The sequence below is a fragment of the Elephas maximus genome, chromosome 10, assembly GCF_024166365.1.
Source record: "Elephas maximus indicus isolate mEleMax1 chromosome 10, mEleMax1 primary haplotype, whole genome shotgun sequence".
NCBI classification, from domain to species: Eukaryota; Metazoa; Chordata; class Mammalia; order Proboscidea; family Elephantidae; genus Elephas; species Elephas maximus.
Window position 1 is genome coordinate 116,898,223 of NC_064828.1, and position 21,487 is coordinate 116,919,709.

General features: G+C 41.1%; 1 protein-coding gene across 5 annotated transcripts in view; it reads right to left on the reverse strand.

Moving 5' to 3' along the window:
• Positions 1 to 21,487, reverse strand: part of VRK1 (VRK serine/threonine kinase 1) — a 136,939-nt gene that overhangs the window by 53,454 nt on the left and 61,998 nt on the right. For 2 of the 5 annotated variants that reach the window (XM_049897670.1, XM_049897669.1), the window contains exons 2-3: positions 12,682 to 12,846; positions 8,862 to 8,917 (exon numbers count right to left, since the gene is read on the reverse strand). In XM_049897670.1, coding sequence (XP_049753627.1) covers positions 8,862 to 8,917; positions 12,682 to 12,841 — 216 coding nt within the window. In that variant the 5' untranslated portion in view covers positions 12,842 to 12,846. Of the gene's footprint in view, positions 1 to 8,861; positions 8,918 to 12,681; positions 12,847 to 20,447; positions 21,194 to 21,487 lie in introns of those variants that run through there. The other 3 variants (XM_049897673.1, XM_049897671.1, XM_049897668.1) reach the window with 3 other exon arrangements.

Here is a 21,487-nt window from a genome sequence, read left to right on the forward strand (position 1 = left end):
AAGTCATAAAGGACCTACTTTCTTCTCCGAATAAAATCCTTTTGAAGATCTTAAGAAGCAAGCTAATCTTATCCATATGTTTTAATACTTTATTTTGTTATATCAAAGACAAATGCAGGTAATATTCTGTAATTCCATGCAAATGATCCAATTTAATAGTAAGAACTTTTCGTTCCTCTGATTTAGCAGTAAGCTGACTATTTCAAAAGAAATATTATTCCACAAATGAGAAGTAAGAAAAATCCAAAAAGCACATCAAGAAAAGGGAAATAGCGGAAAAATAAACCACTGATACACAACTTTAAAATAATCACTTTACTTCCACTTTCAAGCATGACAGAGTAACTGGGACCCAACTATCTTCCTACTGTAAACAAATATAAAACTGGACAAAATATATGAAACTGCTATTTCCAGACACTGGTCAATAGGCAGTGCAGGACTGTGACCCCCTAAGAGATAAAAAAAAAAAAAAAAAAGGGTCCCATGACAGCCCTGACTTTCTCCCTAGAGGCCAGGAGTAAAAGGGAGATCTCAGAGACCACAAAGCCAAAAAGGGGAGACTAACTATACAACTGCAGTCACACAGCTGAGAAGACAAGAATCAGAGCTGGGGGCATTCAACATACATCGGGGTCCCACTGAGCATCCGGCTGGAGAGTAAGTGGCACATACGCAGAGTGAGACTAAGAGGCTGGGCAAGAAAAAGTTACAGTGAACCTAGAGCCAGAACTCCACGGGACTGCCTTGCTTTTCCAGGTCTCACAAGTTTTCTGCCTTGGACAGGGCACAGTCTTACCACCTTTCTATTGCTCTTTATTAGTGGAAGATATTTGAGTTTTCCTTCTCTGCCAGGTTTCCGCCTTACACAGGTAACAGGTAACCGCCTTTCGCAGGTCTTACGGTAGTACTAAAAGAGGACCAGAGCTCACAGAGGGCTAGGAGAGGTTCCACTGACAATGAGTCAGAGGACACATACCTCAGTCAACACTCTGGACAATCAGTGAAGACCCCAGAAAGGCCACGCATGAGGAGCGGGGCTGGTCTAGTTCTGGAGTGCATAAAGGCTCTAGACCTGCCATACCAAGCTTAAAATCAAACCTCAAATACATCAAGCCGATCTGAAAGTAGGTTAACAAACCCAAGGATGGTGTCCTCTTAAGTTGTAAGATCTGACCTAGCCCCAGGTGGCCAGGGACTGAGAAAAAGAGAGAGAGAGCGCTAATAAGAGCAAGCGGTGTGGGTAGCAGGTGTCAGAAATGATGGAGAAGTGGGAAAGCAGGGATATGAATAAGACAGAGGTCCCCAGGCTGTGGAAAACTCCACTGCTTCAAACAGCTTGCTTGGCACAGCCTATAGCTTCACACTGAAATCCTGGTTCCTTTGCTTGGTGTGCCCTGTAGCTTCACATTGAAATTCTGGTTCCTTTTTGTCCTGTAGCTCCACATTAAAATCCTGGTTCCCCTCTCCTTAGCTGCTGCCCATAACTAGAGGAAACTGGCAGGAATGGTTTAGGCTCCATGTTGACATTGAAGATAGCCTTTTAGATCTCACACATAGTAACTTCCCGCCTCTGGGTGGAGTTTAACGGCCATTTTCTAAACACGTGATGCATGACGTTAGTTATATGTAAACCCCGTGGAGCCTACACAGTATCATTAAGAATGTTGCTGATGTAACTTGTATGAACTTCCTACTTGTAACCCTCTGAACAGTAACCTTCACCCCTTGTCCTTGCTGAGCAGTCTTGGCAGCAGCAGCCCCAAATGTTTCCTCTCCTTGTACAACGAAATAAAGGCGCCTTTCTACTCTCCTACCTTGTTTTCTCATTTATTGGCGAAGACAAGTCTCGCCCAGCAGAACCTGGGGTTTCCACCCAGCAACATGGTTGATCGCTACTTTCTGGAAATAGGCTTTAAGCTGATTCGCTGTACAGCGTTTGAACAAACTCAATGAACAGCTGTGGGAAGAATTCGGAAAACACTGGAAGCAGGAGAATAAGAGGAAGAAATGAACAGAGAGAAGGAATTACGGCAAGATGAAGACACTGAACCAGCATCCGGAGGATCAAGCATAGTTTCTGATTGTTCAAAATCACCTTCCAGGGACACAAGCAGCAATGAAAATGAAGAGACTTCTGAGGATGAGTTTATCGGCCCTCCCTTACACCTCAAAATGATGGAAAACCAAAAAAAAAAAAAAAAAACAACACCAAACCTACTGCCATCGACTGGATTCCACCTCATAGTGACTCTACAGGACAGAGTAGAACTGCCCTCATAGGTTTCCAAGGAGCGGCTGGGGGATTCCAACAGCTGACCTTTTGGTTAGCAGCCGAGCTCTTAACCACAGTGCCACCAGGGCTCCTCAAAATGATGGAAAACTGGTTAATCTTACAAAGGAAGACACCATCAGCTCTTTATCTCTGCTTCTTCATAAAGAAGTAGAAGAAGAAGGTGGTGATGATGGTGATTCAGAAGTGAAAAGTGGGTGTTTACTGAGAACAAGAAATCACAATACAGTACAATTCTTAAAAAAAAACTGAGATGACAAAATTCAGCAAAATAAAAACGTTTTTATTCTTTAAACAACTGACGCTACTTCTATATTTTTTGAATAACAGCTTTGTTGGGATATAACTGACATACCATACAGTTCACAGGTTAGGAGTATGCACGGCAATGGTTTTTGCGTATTCAGTGTTATGCACCCATCTTCAAAATCAATTTTGGGACATTTTCATCATCCCAGAAAGAAAGCGCATAATCAATCTGTTATTCCCTCTTTCCTCCCAGTTACTCCCCATTTCTGCCCAGCCATAAGGAAACACAAATATGCTTTCTGCTTCTATAGATGTCTGTTCTAGACTTTTTATAGAAATGGAATCATAATTTTTTTAAAAAAAGACCTTAGATAATAAGTCAATAAAAGAGATAAAATAGTAACTCATAAGAAATAATAAATTCAAAAAGGCAGAAAAAAAATAGAGAACAGGGATCAGATGGAGAAACTAGAAAATGAATACTAAGATGGTATATTTACATCAATCTATGAATAATCACATCAATAATCACATTCAGTGTAAATTATCTAAATACCCGTCCTGTAAATGTTTATAAAAGATAATTACTTAAAATAAAAATAATAGTGACAGGCTGTTGGATTTGTAAAACAAGGAGAAGTAAAATGTTTGACAACAATGATGCCAAGGACAAGAAGGAAAAATGGAAGTACACTGCTGTTAGATTCCCATGCTATATGCCTAGCATTATAGTATCTGCAGGTAGACTGTGCTAAGTTAAAGATGCTTACTGTAAACCAGAGACAACAGTAAAACATTTAAAAGGTATAACTCAAGAAGCCAAAGAAAAGATAATAAAATACTAAAAAAATAACCAGTTCAAAAGAAGGCAGGAAACAAGTTTAAAAAGAACAAAGAACAGGCAGGGCAAATGGAAAAACAAACAGCAAGATTGCAGTCATAAATCCAACTGTATCAATAGTCACATTACATATAGATGAACTAAATATGCCAATTAAAAATAGAAATTGTCATACTGGATTTTTTGTAAAGTAAGATCTAACTATATATACTGTTTACAAGAAATGCAAATCAGATATGAAGGCATGAACAGGTAGGTTTAAAAAAGAATGGAAATAGGTCCATTGTTCAAACACTGATCTTAAGGAAGCTTGAGTGGTTTTATTAGTATCAGACAGAGTAGGGCTCAGGTGAAGAAGAATTACTAGGACTAAAAAGAGGCATTTCATGTTCAAAGGGTCAATTAATGAATTAAAAAAAAAATCCTAAATGTGTATGTACCTGATAACATAGCTTCAAAATATATAGAACAAAAATTAACAGAACTAAAAGAGGAAGATGCAAACCAACAATCGTAGCTGGAGATTTCAATACTCCTCTCTGATGTATTTTTTTAAATGCCAAAAAAATATTACATATTTAGAAGATTTGACCAACACCAACAACCAATTCAACCTAACATTTACAGAACAATACACCCAAAAATTGAGGAATTCACATTCTTTCAAGTGCATATGGAACTTTTAGTAAGAGAGAATTAGGACTGGCCCATAACATAAATCATTGAAGTTTTAAAAAGACTAAAATCACACAGCGTATGTCACTCTGACCACAATTGAATTAAATTAGAAATCAATAATAGAAGGCATCTGAAAAATTCCAAAATGCTTGGAAAATTAAGCAATATGCTTATAAATAACCCATGCATTAATGAAGAAATTAAAAGGGAAATTAGAATATATTTTAACTGAGTGATAACGAAAACATAAGAGTAAAATTTGTCAATGAAAAGTTATATGTCTACATGTTTATTAAAAAGAAGAAAAGAGTAAACCAGCAATCTAAGCCAGGGGTCAGCACACTATAGCCCACAAGCCAAATGTGGCCAATAACCTACTGTTACAACAAGACGCTCAGCTGTTTACCTATTCTCTATGGCTGTTTTCACGCTTCATCAGCAGAGGAGAGCAGTCTGGTCTACTATGCCAAAAATATTTACTATCTGGCCCTTTACAGAAAAAAAAAAAAAAATTGCAAACGACTGATCTAAGCTTCCACTTTAACAAGCTAGACAAAAAAGCATATTAAACCCAAAAAAAGTAGCAGGAAATAAAAAAAGAAATCAATGAAACAGAAAACAGACAGAGAAAAAACAAATGAAACAAAATCTTCCTTCTTTGAAAAGATTAGTAAAATTGACAAGCCCCTACCTACCCTGAGCAAGAGGGGGAAAAAAGTAAGAACACAAATTGCCAGTATGACAAATGAAATAGAGAATATCATTACAAACCTTTCAAAAATTAGAAGGACAATAAGAAAATATTACGAACAACTTTATGCCAATAAATTTGACAACTTAGATCAAGAACAAATTTCTTAAAAAATACAACTCTACAAAATGACAAACCAAAAAGAAAATTTAAATCATTCTAATATTTACTGGGTGTATAATTAAAGAAATTAAATTCGTCATAAAAAGCCTTCCCACAAAGAAAATTCCAGGCCCAGATGACTTCACAGGCGAATTCTATCAAACATTTAAGGAAGAAATAATACCAGTTTTATACAAATTCTTTCAGACAGCAAAAAGGAAACATTTCTCGGCTTGATACCCAAATCAAACAATGAGATTAGAAAATCTTAAAACTTAGAAAAATTAGAAAAGAAAATTAAAATCCAATATATCTCATGTATGAAGATAAAAAAAAAATCCTTAACAAAATATTAACAAGTCGAATCCAGCATTTTAGAAAAAGCATACTATACCATGACTAAGTTGGGGTGTATGTCAAGAATGCAAAGTTACTTTGACACTCAAATATCAATGAATGGAATCCACAAGACTAATAGACCACGTAAACCACAGCCTCCACCAGCCTGAGCCCAGAACAACTAGATAGTACCCAGCTACCACTACCGAAGGCTCTCTCAGGGATCACAATAGAAGGTCCCAGCCAGAGCAGGAGAAAAATGTAGAACAAAATTCAAATTCACAAAAACAAAGACCAGACTTACTGGTCTGACAGAGATTGGAAAAATGCCCGAGACTATGGCCCCTGAACACCCTGCTAATCAGAACTGAAGCCACTCCCGAAGTCCACATTTCTGCCAGATTAGACAGGCCTATAAAACAAACAATAACACATGTGAGGAACGTGCTTTTTAGTTCAATCAAGTATTAGAAAATAAATGGACAACACCTGCACAAAAGCACAGAAGAAAAGACAGGAAGAGACAGGAAAATTGAACCCATGGAAATGGGGAGCCCAGGGTAGAAAGGAAAAGGGGGAGAGTACTGACACATCATGGGGATAGCAACCAATGTCACAAAACAATTAGTGTATGAATTTTTGAATGAGATACTAATTTGTGCTATAAACTTTCCCCTAATGTACAATAAATTTTTTTAAGACAAAAAAAAAACCCAACAGGTGTAGTTGTCACATTAACGAACTAAAGGAGAAAAATCTTATGATCCTTCTCAATAGATACAGAAAAAGCATTCAGAAAATGAACAGGCAAACTACAAACTGAGAGAAAACATTTACAACACATATAACTGACAAAGAACTTGTATCCTGAATATATAAACAACTCATTGCTCAATTACAAAAAGCAACACAACCCAGTTATTTTTAAAAAGGGGGTGGGGTGGGTAACGGTGCAAAAGACTGACAAGGCATTTCACAAACGAAGACCTACGAATGGGCAATAAGCATGGTGAAAAAGTGCTCAAAATCACTGGCTGTCAAAAGTAAAACTACAGTGAGACACCGCCACACTCCCCCAGCAATGGCTGACAATATGGCCACACTCCCACGGCAATGGCTGACAACACCGCCACACTCCCATGGTAATGGCTGACAACACCGCCACACTCCCACGGTAGCGGCTGACAAACCAGCCAGCTTCAGGATGCCGAGAGCTTGAGACGGTGCTGGGCGGCCACAGTTCCCACACATCAGTACTACCAACCAAGACAAAACCCGCTGCTTTTGGGTCAATTCCGACTCATAGTGACCCTACATGACAGAGTCAAACTGCCCCATAGGTTTTCCAAGTAGCACCTGGTAGATTCGAACTGCCGACCTTTAGGTTAGCAGCCAAGCTCTTAACTACTGAGCCACCAGGGCTCCTGATTACTACTGGAAGTGTAAAATGGCACAACCACTTTGGAAATCTGTCTGGTACTTTCCTATAAACTGGCAATTCGACTTCCGGGTATGCACCCAAGAGAAACAAAAACGTATGTCCATAAAAACACTACTACAAGCGTGCTCACAGATTTATTGTTAATACCCCAAACTGGGAACAACCCAAACATCTACCAGCAGGAAGTGAGAAACAGACTGTTGTGTGTCTATAAGATGGGACACTGCTCAGCAACGAAAGGGAATGAGCAACTGTACACCAACAACACGGTGGACGAGCTTTTACAACATTATGCTGAGCCGGAGAAGTCACAGACGAAGCAGTGCACGCTGGATGATCCCATTTACGTGGCCTTCTGAAACACGCATGGCCAAGCCACAGCAACAGAAGCTCAGACAAGCAGTTCCTCTAAGTACGCAGGGAAGCTGAACTGGGAAGAGGCACAGAGGACATTTGGGGTCCTGGAAATACTCCATATTCTGACAGGACTGGGGCTACACGGGTATGTGCATTTGTCAAAAGTCACCAAACTATTTAAAACTTATGTAAATTATACCTCAATAAAAAAAAGTTTATTAAAAAACTCAGGTCCCAAAGAGTTTATTCATAAGGGGTCAAATACACTTCATTTTGAAAGACTTAAAAACGACCTCAGGATAATTCTAATACCAGAGTTCTGTAGTCTTTTTAAAAAAAGGAGGGGGGTTTGGAGGGTGAGAGGCTTAGGTACATAATTTGCCCAAATGAGAGATATGTCGCCTTTTAAACAAAAACATACTCTTCACACGTATTCAAAAACCTTTGGGAAATCAAAGTCTCAAGGAAACAATTAATCCAAAGGACTAATGGACCATACAAACCACAGCCTCCACTAGCCTGAGACCAGAAGTACACGGTGCCCGGCTACCTCTACGGAATGCTCTGGTTGGGATGACAATAGGAGGTCCTGGACAGGGTGGGGGAAAAATGCAGAACAAAATTCAAATACATAAAAAAGACCAGGCTTACCGGTCTGATAGAGACTGGTGGAACCCCTGAAAACTATGGCCCTTAGACACGTTTTAAACGTCGAACTGAACCCACTCCCGAGATCACCTATCAGCCAAATTGGCAGGCCTATAAAGCGAACAACAAAACTATACCCATGAGGAATGTGCTCCTCAGATCAACCAACCACACCAGGACAAAAGAACAACATTTGCACAAAAACAAAGTTCAGAAGGTAGAGAGGGGCAGAAAAGATGGGCAAAGGGAAACAGGGACTCAGGGAGGAAGTGGGTAGGGTGTTGTCACATTGAGGGGATTGCAACCAATGTCACGAAACAAAGCGTGTACAAACCGTTGAACAGGAAACTAATTTGCTCTGTAAACTGTCACCAAAACCACAATAAAATGTGCAGGTGACACAACCTTGCTTGCTGAAAGTGAAGAGGGCGTGCAGCACTTACTAGTGAAGATCAGAGACCACAGCCTTCCATAGGGATTGCACCTCAACATTAGGAAAACAAAAATCCTCACAACTGGACCAATAAGCAACTCATGATAACGGAGAAAAGACTGAAGTTGTCAAGGATTTCATTTTAGTTGGATCCACAGTCAAACACACATGGAGCGACAGTAAAGAAATCCAAAGATGCGTTGCATTGGACGAATCTGCTCCAAAAGATCTCTTTAAGGTGTTGAAAAGCAAAGGAATCCCGCAGTGGTGCAAACAGTTAAGCTCAGCTGCTAACCGAAAGGGTGGCAGTTTGAGTCCACCTAGAGGTGCCTCGGAAGAAAGGTCTGGCAATCTACTTCCAAAAAAATCAGTCATTGAAAACCCTATGGAGCACAGTTCTACTCTGACACACACGGGGTTATCATGAATCGGAACAGACTCGGAGGCAACTGGTAAGCCCAAACCCGTTGCTGTCGAGTCAACAACTCATGGCAACCCTCTAGGACAGAGCAGAACTGTCTCACAGGGTTTCCAAGGCTGTAAATCTTTAGGGAAGCAGAATGCCACGTATTTCTCCCCACACAGCAGCTGGTGGGTTTGAACTGCAGACCTTTTGGTTGGCGGCCAAGCGCTTAACCACTGCGCCACCAGGGTTCCTGCTACTTATCAAAAAGAAAAAAAAACACTACACTAAATCAACACAAAAGGAAAAAATGAAAATTTTCTTACCACTTTTACAACACAGGGTGCATCGCTGCCAACTGATTTCGAAGAATTGGTATCAGCTGTTTAAAAAAGTGAAATATTAAATATCAGAACAAGAAGCATTATTATAAATAACTTATTTTTAACCTTATATTAAGGTCTATGTATCCATCACCCCTTGAAAGAATAAAATTCAGTTCCCAAATACAAATCCAAAAACCCATTGCAATCGAGTCGATTCTGATTCATAGCAACCTTATAGGACAGAGAAGAACTGCCCCACAGGGTTGCCAAGGAACGCCTGGCACATTCGAACTGCTAACCTTTTGGTCAGCAGCCATAGCTCTTAACCACTGCGCCACCAGGGTTTCCAAATACAAATCATTACAGTATTTTTCATCAACTTTAAGACTTTTTTTTCATGTTTAACATATCTGAAATTGGAATGTATCTTATAATGATAAATATATACCTTCAATTCAATCATCAGCCAAGTAAAGGAAACCCTGAGTTAAACAAAATGAAAGATTCCTTTAAAAATACTAGCGGCCTTTGCTATGCTAGTGCAGATCACGAATTCCCAAGAGGAACTAACTCAGGCAATTTCTTAAATTTATGGGCAATTTCTCAAAACTATGGAATCCTTTTAAGAAGGAGCATATGGAAGGTAAGAAAAGAAAAAGCTAACATTCCAAAAGGTACCAGTTTGGGGGAAAAAAAGCTCAGCATTCTGACACTAGAACTTTGAACTGCCATTCAGAATAATTTCAATGGGGCTGTCAGTACATTTCATTATGTCATTTTATTTCACATAAATAAAGAAGCACAAGAGCCCTGGAATACTGAGTTAGGAACATACAGTTGCCCACACTCCCTGGACAAAGCCTCACCAGCACCTTCTCTATGCCAGCTCCTAGAAAATGGGGATTAGCAGTGAACAGAAGAAAAGAATTCCTGCTCTCCTGAAGCTAGCACTCCCAGGAGGACACAGATAGCAAACGAACCAGGAAATACAAAGTGTCTGAAGTCACAGTGCCATGGAGGAGACGAGGCAGGAAAGGAGGGGAGGCCGTGGGCAGCACAGTGAGAGGGACTTCACTGCGGGGTATCAGGTAAGCCATGGTCTGAAGACAGCAGGAGCAGAGCATTCCAGGCAGAGCAGCAAACGGGCCTGATGTGGCAGCATGTTTGAGGAAAGCCAGGCCACAGCGGCCGCGACAGCGTAAGTGAGGTGGAACATAACAGGAGACAGCTCAGAAAGCAGCAGGGGACAAACACGAGGAGCTTAAGAGATGACATAAAGGATTTGGCTTTTACAAGAACCAGCCATTGGACAGTTCTGAGCAGAAGACCAACAAGACAGACTGAGTTTTAAAGCATCCTCTGGGCTGTGTTATGGAGAACGGAGGTGGGGCAGAGACAGTGAGATGAGTGAGGAGGCCATGACAGTCCTTCAGGAGAAGACGGAGAGGGCACCAACCACAGCAGTTAGCGGACCAAGTAGTGGTAGGTGGTCAGACAGTAGACGTATCTTTAAAGGGCAAACAGGATTTGCTGATGAACTGGGTAAAAGGTAAAAAGGATGACTCCTGGTTTTTGGCCTGAACAACTGGGAAGAGGAAGTTGCCCACTACTCAGATGGAGAAAACTGTCGGGGGGGCTGGTGCTTTGGGGCGTTTCAGGTTAGGGACACTCACGAGACACCCAAGTTCAGACATTATGTAAGCAGTTGGATATAAGAGTCTTGAGTTCAGAAGAGTGGTCCAAGTTACAAAAATAAATTCAAGTGTCATCAACACAGAGACATTGTTCATTTAAAGCCATGAGGCTGGAAGAGGACATCGAGGAAGTGAAGGTAGACAGAGAAAAGAAGAAATCCTAAATCTGAGCCCCATGGCACTGTGACTTAGAAGCTGAAGAGATGAACGGGGAAAGGGAAACCAAACCAAGAGAACTACCACTCCGTTGGGGAGCGACAGTATTTTGAAAGGCCTGCGGCTAAAATACTTCAGACTAACGAAGGCATGGCAAGTCCAGAAATGGGTAAAATGGGCAGAGTCTGAGCACCCTCAGGAACATCACTTAGATATTAACTCAGAAATAAAGCAGGGCCACATTTTTTAAGAAGCATTTCAAACTCCAAACTCACTGCCATCGAGTCAATTCTAATTCCTAGTGACCCTGTATTTAGTATACAAAATATTAAAATGAAGATAGTATTCTCAGATTAATACTGCAACACTCAAATGAAGAAAGGAGGAAAAAGAAAACCCAATAATTCCTTCCAACAGTATCTACTGCAGAGCAAGCCAGCCACTAGGAACGCAGGAGTGCGCCATCCTCAAGAAGCGCGTGCTTAGTCTGCAGAGCAGACAAGTAACTTCACTACAGTGCAGCAAGAGTTATCAAGGCTGAGCACGAGGGAGCTGTGAACACACAGTGCCTGCCCCAAACTCCGCTTTAAAAAACTATAAACATACAGTACCTGCCCCAAATTCCACTTCAAGGAACTGTAAACACACCGTGCCTGCCCCGAACTCTGCTTCAAGAAACTGTAAACATACAGTACCTGCCCCAAACTCCGTAGCACAGACAAAGACCGAGAGGCAAAGGGCAGCCCAAGGAGAGAAGGGGTAAAGACACAAGGTGCACAGAGACCAGTCCACACGAAGGGTCTGGAACGCCATGCCCACAAGTCTGGACTTTACCCTAAGGGCGCTGGGGAGCCATTAAAGAGGATTAAATGCGAAGGTCACCCACTCCGATTGCCAGGCGAGGTCTCTTCAGCCACATTGTGAACAACAGGATAAAAGGGGAAAGGCTAGGCTAGGACCCAAGAATGGGGAGGCTGCTGCCGTGAGGATGCAGACAAGACATGATAAGGACCTGAACTAGAGCAGAGGTAACAAACGTGGAGAGAACTTAACGAACCTGAGAATGGGCCAGAAGAGGTGGCTGGGATACCGGTGGAGGGACACTTGAGAATGCCTTCCCAGTTTCTGGTATGAGGGTGCCATTTGTTCAGACAGTCCTCTGCTAACATGAGAGGACCAGGGGATGGAAGAGGATGCTCTGTGTTTCAGACATGCCTGTGGGACATCACAGTAGAGATCCCAGTAGCCTCTGGCTGTGGGCTGGACCCCAGGAAGCAAGTCTGAGGCCACAGGCAAAAGCAAACATGAAGTACCCTGCATCACTGTTTATATCCTTGATGATGCAAACAGCTTTAGAAGCAATCAGGTAAAATGTTTTTTAAATCAGTAATTTAGTTTTAACCCTACAGAATCTCAGGGCTCTATAATGGTGCCCCAAAATTTCAGAAAGATTATGCAAATTAATGGCACATTTAGTCAGGCTTAATATCCAGTTTCTGGGTCATTCTCCTATGATGACTATTAAGGTCAGACAGAAAAACAAAAAATTCCACATCTGTAAAAAATCTGAAAGCCTCCAAATTAGACAAACACAATGAGAATAAATCTCAACTAAGTGGAGTTGGAGGAGGAAAAAAGCACATGGCTTTCTTTGAGTCTCCAAAGAGGTTAAGATTATATGGAGTATTTTAAAATTTAAAGCCACGGTGCTCACAGACATTTGACCCCTTTGTGATGAAATCAACGATCTCTTTTTTATATCATACGGTCACTATGAGTCGAAATCGACTCAACGCCACTGGGCTTGGTTTGGTTTTTTGGTATATCAGAGGTACATTTCTGTTCTGTCACAAAACTCAGCTGTCAATTACTAGGAACATCCTGTTAATAGCTCATAAAATTGAGAGGCCATTTGGATAAGGAAGCACGTAAGTCTTTGGATTAGCAATTAAAAGCAGTCACACACTTACCGAGATATATACAACCAAAGCCGCCTTGGCCAATGGGTGAGCCCAGCTTCCACTCCTTTTTTGTCATGTCAGTGACGATCTCCCCCGCCGCGAACTGCTCCGCGAGCCGTCTCTTTGCAGGACCTGGTCTTCCCGCTTGTGCTGCTTTTACACGAGGCATCCTCACTGTCGTATAAAACAAAGCAACACTCACAATACAATCCTGCAAGTGTTCTGGCAACCAATGTCACGAACGATCTGTGACTTAACTGTTTCAGGAGAAACTAATCTGCTATGTAAACGTTCACCCAAATCATAATAAAGTACATCAAAAGCATGAAAAAAAATAATAATAATGCTGCAAGTGTTCAAAACGTGTTTCCCACTGGAAAGCTTCTGTGCACAGAGATGTTGTTCAAATTCCTACTTACTCCAAAAAGTGTCAGTGAAAGACATGTTAGTTCTCTTGATGCCATTTACGTAAATTCCATTTAGAATGGCTTAACTGCTATTTGATTAACTCTAAATGTTAAAGGAAACAGTAAATAAAATACTTAGTTTTAAGGTCTAGTAGTACAGTATCATCTGTAACTAAAAATAATATTAAAAAAAGAATTGCTCTATGAAGTTGAGGGAAAGCTGAATCCATTCGAATGCATGGATGAGGGGTTTATAAAGGTCAATACTGATAAGCACATATTACAAAGAAAATGCAAACACAAAACAATTACATACAAAGAGAAAAGGAAAGGGAAGCTATTGCACGATGCGAAAGGCTTCACGCTTGGTCCCTATCCATCCTTCACAACTCTGTGACAACGACATTATCATCCCATTTCACAGATGAGGGAATGAAGGCTCTGTCAAGTTAAGTGACTTGTCCAAGGTTATACAGCTAGGAAGTAGTGGAACTTCAGTCCCACCCGGGACACCATGGACTCAGACAAACCAACAAAAAAGGTGACTTTTACAGCTACAGTATTACAAGAAATAACCAATACCTATAATGCTCTCAAATACTAAAATGGATGCTTTCTCAATTATATCCAACTTTATCTAATCAACAAAGAGTAATTTCCTACTTGATTATTTCCTTATAGTAGTCAAACCCATTGCTGTGAGTCATTTCCGACTGATAGCAGCCCTACAGGACAGAGCAGAGCTGCCCCATAGGGTTTCCAGGGAGCGGCTGGTAGATTTGAACTGTCAGCCTTTTGGTTAGCAGCCGAGCTCTTAAGTACTGTGCCACCAGGGCTCCGTTAGTAGTCAAGGCAGTTTAAAATGAGTTTTTTTTTTTTTAATTATCTTTCTGTAAGTCAAAACAGTGATTATACTACCTTTTGTATATTTCTGGAATACTTTTCCAGAAGTGACAAAAATACCATAGCGTAAATTAAATACTCTGGCGCAGCTTCTATGCAATATAAATCATAGTCAATAAAAAGTGTTTTTCCTCCAAATTATGGTGTTTGCCTTTATTTTTAGTTATATCCCTAGAGCCAATTAAAGTGAACTATAATAATTAATTACAGATGGGAACGACCTTGTTTCTTTCCTAGAGTCCCACAGAATGAGTCACTCTGTCAGTCTACAGAATGCTCTCAAAAATCGCTGCCCCTGAAAGTTAGCATGAAGATGGCGGAGACTGCAGCACAGTTTTTAATCTCCCTGAGTTCCCCCCATAAAAACAAACAGGGCAACGGGAGAGCAAAACGCAAAACCCATGGACAACATCTATAACAAACTCAGGGACAGATATCCCCGATCTCCACAAATCCCAACATTTCAGTGGGTAAAGAAGACAAAGCACAGACAGCTACAAGATCTACAAGGTATCAACAACTGAAAAGGTAACAGCAGAAAGAAGTAACGGTGCCTCCAATGAGCCCAAGAATCTCAAAAATTACCAACAAGTAATTAGGAAGCACAGAAGACAATGTGAGAACAGTAGCTGAAAGCAGCAGAGGTTCTCCACACTCCAAGGGTAGGTTAGCAAAGGTCCCTGCTAAGGTGTGAAGGGACTAGAGGAGGCTGGGCGCCATGATTTTCAAAACTAACCAGAGTCCCCTGCCCAGAAGAAGTCTCACACTGAGCGGAAACTTCGGGGAATGGAATGCAATTGACCATCACAGGATAAAAAAAAAGAGGGAAAAGAGTCCACATAAAAGTGGACATACGAAAGTTAGCATCCACATTTAGGAACACCAGACAAAAACAAATAAAGGAGCTCTACAGAAGGGCACTATAAAGTCTACCATTCAAAGCTAAATGCACATAAAAGATAATTGCATATAAAACTCAGCAACAGTATCGGTAAGCAATCAAGGTCTAGTCTCACACAAAGTTCAGATACATAGATACATATGTGTACGTGTGTGTATGTGTGTGTATATATATATATAAAAGGTATAAAATATAAAAGATGGACATGAACCAGAATTTTTGGAAAAAATACTTCCATCAGGCGATAGAAGCCAGGAAAGAATGACAATTAAATAACAAAATCAGTTTGGAAATGAAGACTGAATTAGAAAAAAAGACTGAATAGACTAAAAAATAATAATAATGACTTAAATGGAAAACCTTTTTTAAAAAATCAACAAGGAAGAAGAGATAAAAATGTTTCAAGAGGAAATCACAAATGCAGAAGCCAGGGGAAGAAAAGGAATGACTGCAAAAAAAATGAAAACAAGGGAACAAAATACCAAAAATATGTTAACTCAAGAAAATTTCCTGGAACTAAAAAAAGGATAAAACTACATATTAAAAGAACACACCATACATGAAGAAAATCAACCCGCACTATCAAGACAGAGTCCAGTACAATTATCAGACCTCATAGTAAGAGAAAACATTCTTTGAGCAGCAGGCAAAAAGGAAAAAAGAAGAAACAGTGTATCTTAAAAGGAAAAAAAATCACATTGTCATCACACTTTGACAGCACCACTTTATACCAGAAAAAAAAAGGAATAACATACTTACGACTCAAGGAAAGAAAACATGAGCCAAAGATGTTATACCCAGCTAAATTTCACGTATAAAGACTGCAAAGTGTTATCAACAGGGAAAAGGGGAATAAGAAATCACTAGAGAACAAGCTTGGAAGACCGTCCCACACTAACCGAAGATGGGCATTAATAAAGACAATAACCATAGTGGGTTACAACACATAAAATGGGGAAAACGACAAATTCTTAATAGTAAGGTGAAGAAAACCAAAGAAAATCTTTCCTATATGAAATGTACCACTGGGTAACCAAATGAGGAAACGAAGGGAAATTCCTCCTTAAAAGAATATTTCAGCTAATACATGAAGAATGGTTTTAGATTACCACAATTTGTTGTTGTTAGGGGCTGTCCAGTCAGTTCCGACTCACAACAGCCCTATGTACAACAGAATGAAACACTGCCTCATCTTTTGCCATCCTCACAATCATTGTTATGCTTGGGCCCACCGATGCAGCCAACGTGTCCATCCACCTCGTTGAGGGTCTTCCTCTTTTTCACTGGCTTTCTAACTTACCAAGCATGATGTCCTCCTCCAGGGACTGGTCCCTGCTAACAAAATGTCGAAAGTATGTGAGATGAAGTCTCACTATCCTCCCTTCTAAGAAGCATTGTGGCTGTACTTCTTCCAAGACAGACTTGTTCATTCTTCTGGCAGTCCATGGCTTATTCAATATTCTTCACCAACACCATAATTCAAAGGCATCAATTCTTCTTCAGTCTTCCTTATTCATCGTCCAGCTTTTGCATGCCTATGAGGCAACTGAAAATATCATGACTTGGGTCAGGCACACCTTAGTCCTCAAGGTGACATCTTCACTTTTAACACTTTAAAGAGGTCTTCTGCAACAGATTTGCCCAATGCAATGTGTCACTTGATTTCTCGACTGCTGCCTCTAAGGGCATTAATTGTGGGTCCAAGTAAAATGAAATCCTTGACAACGTCAACCTTTTCTCCGTTTATCACGTTGCTTATTGGTCCAGTCATGAGGATTTTTGTTTTATGTTGAGGTGTAATCCAACTGAAGGCTGTGGTCTTTGATTTTCATTAGTAAGTGCTTCAAGTCCTCTTCACTTTCAGCAAGCAAGGTTGTCATCTGCATAACGTAGGTCGTTAATGAGTCTTCCTCCAATCCTGATGCCCAGTTCTTCTTCATATAGTCCAGCTTCTCGGATTATTTGCTCAGCATACAGACTGAACAGGTATGGTGAAAGGATACAACCCTGACGCACAGCTTTCCTGACTTTAAACCATGCAGTATGCTCTTGTTCTGTCTGAGCAACTGCCTCTTGAGCTATGTAAAGGCTCCTCATGATCACAATCAAGCGTTCTGGAATTCCCATTCTTCGCAATGTTATCCATAATTTGTTGTGATCCACACAGTTGAATGCCTTTGCATAGTCAGTAAAACACAGGTAAACATTCTTCTGGTATTCTCTGCTTTCAGCCAGGATCCATCTGACATCAGCAATGATATCCTTCATTCCACGTCCTCTTCTGAATCTGGCCTGAATTTCTGGCAGTTCCCTGCTGATGTACAGGTGCAACCCTTTTTGAATGGTCTTCAGCAAAACTTTACTTGTGTGTGATATTAATATCACCATTTGCAACCCCTAATGAATTAATGGATACAAGCATTAAGCACTGATGGCTACTAATATCAAAATATGGGATGGAGATATTTATGCCTCCTGACAAAGAATACACCAAAGAGTGCTGGTGGCTGCTAACTGAAAGGTCGGTGGTTCAAACCCACCCCGAGGTTCTGTGAGACAAAGACCTGGTGGTCTGCTTTACAGCCAAGGAAACCTTATGGGGTAGTTCTATTCTGTCACATGGGGGTCTCTATGAGTCAAAATTGACTTGAAGCCATCTAACTACAACAAACAATACACCATGAAATAGTCCTGTCAGATAACAGTAACCGGAACCAGAACCCAATCAAGCCTGCCAACTCACCGGCTGTGCAGAGAACGCAAAAATACGTTCAACTTTAACACAGGAACGCAATCAGCGAAATCCTGAGGAAGAAAACTCTACAGGACACACAATCCCATTTCTTCAACAAATAAAGACTTTAAAAAGACTTGAAACGTGTATCTAAAACAAAACAAAATCAGGCAAATCTAAACTACAGCATTTAGGGGTATACACTTGAGTGACAGGACTATAAAGAAAAGCAAGGAGGTAGTCAGCATAAGGAACAGGCGTTGCTTTGAGGAAGCCGAAGAAAGCTGGGATCAAGCGTGGGGCAGGCAGAGGTCTACTTCCTGACCCAGGTGGTAGCTGTAAGGATAGTCATCTTATAATTCATTAAGGCTAAATTTGCTTAACTAAGTTTTCTGTATTATGTAATATTTTACATTTTCAGACATATAAAATCCACTGCTCCTATAATTAACAGTCATCAGGGGATCAAAACCAGAAACCTTTTCACATTCAGTGAGCTCGTCAAATCACAAAAAAGAAAAGACTCCTAAGGGAAATATGTACTTCCTTTCCTATGAATTATCTATTGGTAGGAATCTCTAAGTGGTACAAACAGTTAATGTGCGCAGCCATAGGCACCCTGGAAGAAAGGCCTGGCAATCTACTTTTGGAAAATCAACCACTGAAAACCCAGTGGAGCACATGGCATTGCCATGAGTCGGAATCAGTTTGAGGGTGACTGGTTTGGTTTATCTGTTAGGAACCACTGCACATTTTTCTTTTGGGGATTATTAGTGTTTTGCTTTTTTCTAGGCATTTCTTATATGCTGTATTAAGGAAATTAGCCCTTGCATTACCAATAGTTTTCCAGTTTATCTTGTGACATTGCTTATTTTTAGCTTTTGGATTTTTTGTCACTCTTAGACTTCCCTGCGTCAAGCTAAACAGCTCTCACGTTTCTCCTGATTATTTTACGGTTTAGTTTTTTGCTTGTACAATTTTGATCTGTCTGCTTTGGGGCCAACTCGGTGGCAGCTAACGACAACTACACTTTTATGTTGGCACAAGACACGAGGGAGGATTCCAGCTTTTCTGAAATAGTTTTCCGGGTTTTTTGTTTTCCTTTTCTTCAATCCTTCATACACATTAGGGTATCTACAATTTTCAAGGAATTTAAATATATCACACTAATCCAAGTAAACTGAGTAAAAAATACATTTATATAAAGTTGCTCATGCCTAGGTCCTAGGTTACCGGCTTTTGTGCAAAAAAGAAAATATAGAAAAATAGATTAATTAGTATGTGAAACTAACTCTGCGTGAGTCCAAACCTCCCTCACAACTAAGTCTGCCCGACAAGGAGACTGAGAAGTTGCTCTGATGAGGAGAGGCCACAGGGGTACAAAATCTCTCTTTAAAATGTTCCTAAACGAAACTCCCTTCCTCCTGTTGCCACCCCATGAAGAAGATGTGGGACCTCCCTCTGTTACCCCTACAGCCTTAGGGGAGGCTTCAGGCAACAGACGGCCACATGGACTAGTACAGAAAACATGTAGCCAATAAACAGTCCGTCTTTGAAAACACACATCAACAAAGACTTAAATGAATGCAGTTGTATACCACATACTTGTAGACAACAATTTAACGTCATAACAAGTCTTAGCAAAACAATCATACCCGGTGGTGTTTATGATTCTTTCAATAAGCTGCTGGATTCTGTTGCTAACTTATTTGGGAACAAAACTGACATTCCTAGAACTGGTCTGTAGATTTCTTTTTTTAAAAAAACTCAGCTATTTTATCTGTAAGGAATCCTGGTGGCACAACAGTTAAGCACGCAGGTGCTGTCCAAAAGATCCGCAGCTCAAACCCACGAGCTGCTTCAAGGAAGAAAAGACCTGGCAACCTGCTCCCATGGGATTACAGCCTTGGAAACCCTGTGGGGCAGTTCTACTCTGTCCTATAGGGTCTCGAAGAGTGAGAATCGACTCGATGGCACCTAAGAACAGCAAAAACATACTTAACCATTTTGATATCAATGTCATGCTCACTTCCTAAGACAGCTCTGGGACTCTTCTTGTTCCACAATCTGAACAGCCTGAACAGCAGGGGAATGATCTTTTCCCCTAAAGGTTTGAGGACCTCACCTGTGAAAGTCTGACAATGCCCAGTGTTAGCAAGGATGGACAACAACGGGAAGTCTCATACACTGTACACAGTTTCAGCCATTTTGAAAATGTTTGGCGGTAGCTGCTAACACATTCAGCAATTCCACTTCTACGTATGTCCACCAAAAGACACACGCAAGAATGTTAACAGCAGCTTTATTCAGAAAACCAGGGAAGCCCACGTGCATCAACAGAACGGATGTAAGACAGATGAACTTCACAACCATTATACTGAGCAAAAGAAGCGAGACACAAAAGAGGGCATACTGTATGATTCCGTTTACGTGAAGGTCGATAATGAACAAGAATGAATGACAACAGAAGTCAAACGGTGGGTACCATTTGGGGGATGAAATGACTAAAGGGAAGAAGACATGAGGATGGTTTCCAGGGATCTGGTCATGTTCTATATCCCAGTCTGGGGGGTGGTAAACCCTGTGTGCACTTTGTAGAAATTGTAGCTTGTGAATTTTTTTCATTTTGTTTTTTAATTTATACAAAAATTAACATAAGAAATTACACAAATCATAACAGGATCCAGTCAGGAGACAGAAATCATGCAAGCAATTTAAACAGGAAATTTTAGTATAAAGGATCACTAACTAGTAACAAGTGGTTAACTAATGAGAGGATGAAGAGGACCCTAAGGAGCACAGGACTGCAAGCACAGGGAGCAGTTACTACCTCTAGGGCTAATGGGAGCCCTGGACAGGCTGTGGTTGCACCCATCTGGTGGGTGGCAGAGAAGCTCCTGGGGTGCCAGTGGGCTAGAGCTGCCCCTTGGTGCTGGTGGGAGCAGGAAGCCGCCTGTTGGAAGGTAAGCTCACTGCGGGGAAAGCCGGGCTGGCTGCCACACACCCTGAAAGGAAAAAAACCACAAGCACACTGGAACTGCAAGAGAAGCCCCTTCCTGTCTGCTCTGCCTCACCCTCTGCTGACAAATCTAGCGTTGTGCTGGAAAAGGAAACGATGTTTACAGGTCCAGTTCTAGCATCACAAAACAAGGCAGAGAAGGGTGGACTTGGAGCTGAGGCAGCAAACTGATAACCCGCACGAGTGCACAGACGGACATACTTTCACGTATATATACACATTTGGGGGCCCTGATGGCACAGTGGCCAAGCATTTGGCTGCTAACCAAAAGGTCAGCAGTTTGAATCTACCAGCCTCTCCTTGGAAACCCTATGGGGCAGTTCTACTCTGTCCTATAGGGTCGCTATGGGTCGGGATCAACTCGGCAGCAACAGGTTTTTGTTTTTTGTTTTTTAACTCAGCTATAGTCATCTGAAAGGAACCCTGGTGGCACAACAGTTTTTTGGTATACACACCTGTGCCCACTGTCCCATAAAGCTCCCTAGTGCCCTTCTGCCAACACCTACTCCTGCTCTTCCAAACCAAGGCTTATGGGTTGTGCCCCTCAGGGCTGCCACTTCCTCTGGAGAGCACTCTTCAGCCAGCTTCCTCTCAGGCTGTGCTTCAGGCTGCAGCTCAGAGTCCCCACTCAGCATCCCCCATCCCCGCTCCCCTAGGCGGTCCTCCCAGCACTTGGCAGCCCTTTTTCTCTTATTTCCTAGTTCAGGATTATAGAAGTCTCCTAGTTTCACAAAATATGAAATACATGTCTCTCAATCTCCTTGTTGCTTTTAGAGTGATTTCTGAGAAGAGGAAAGGGGATTTATTTGAATCCAGAAGTTCCTACTCAAAAAAATGTAATAACACAACCA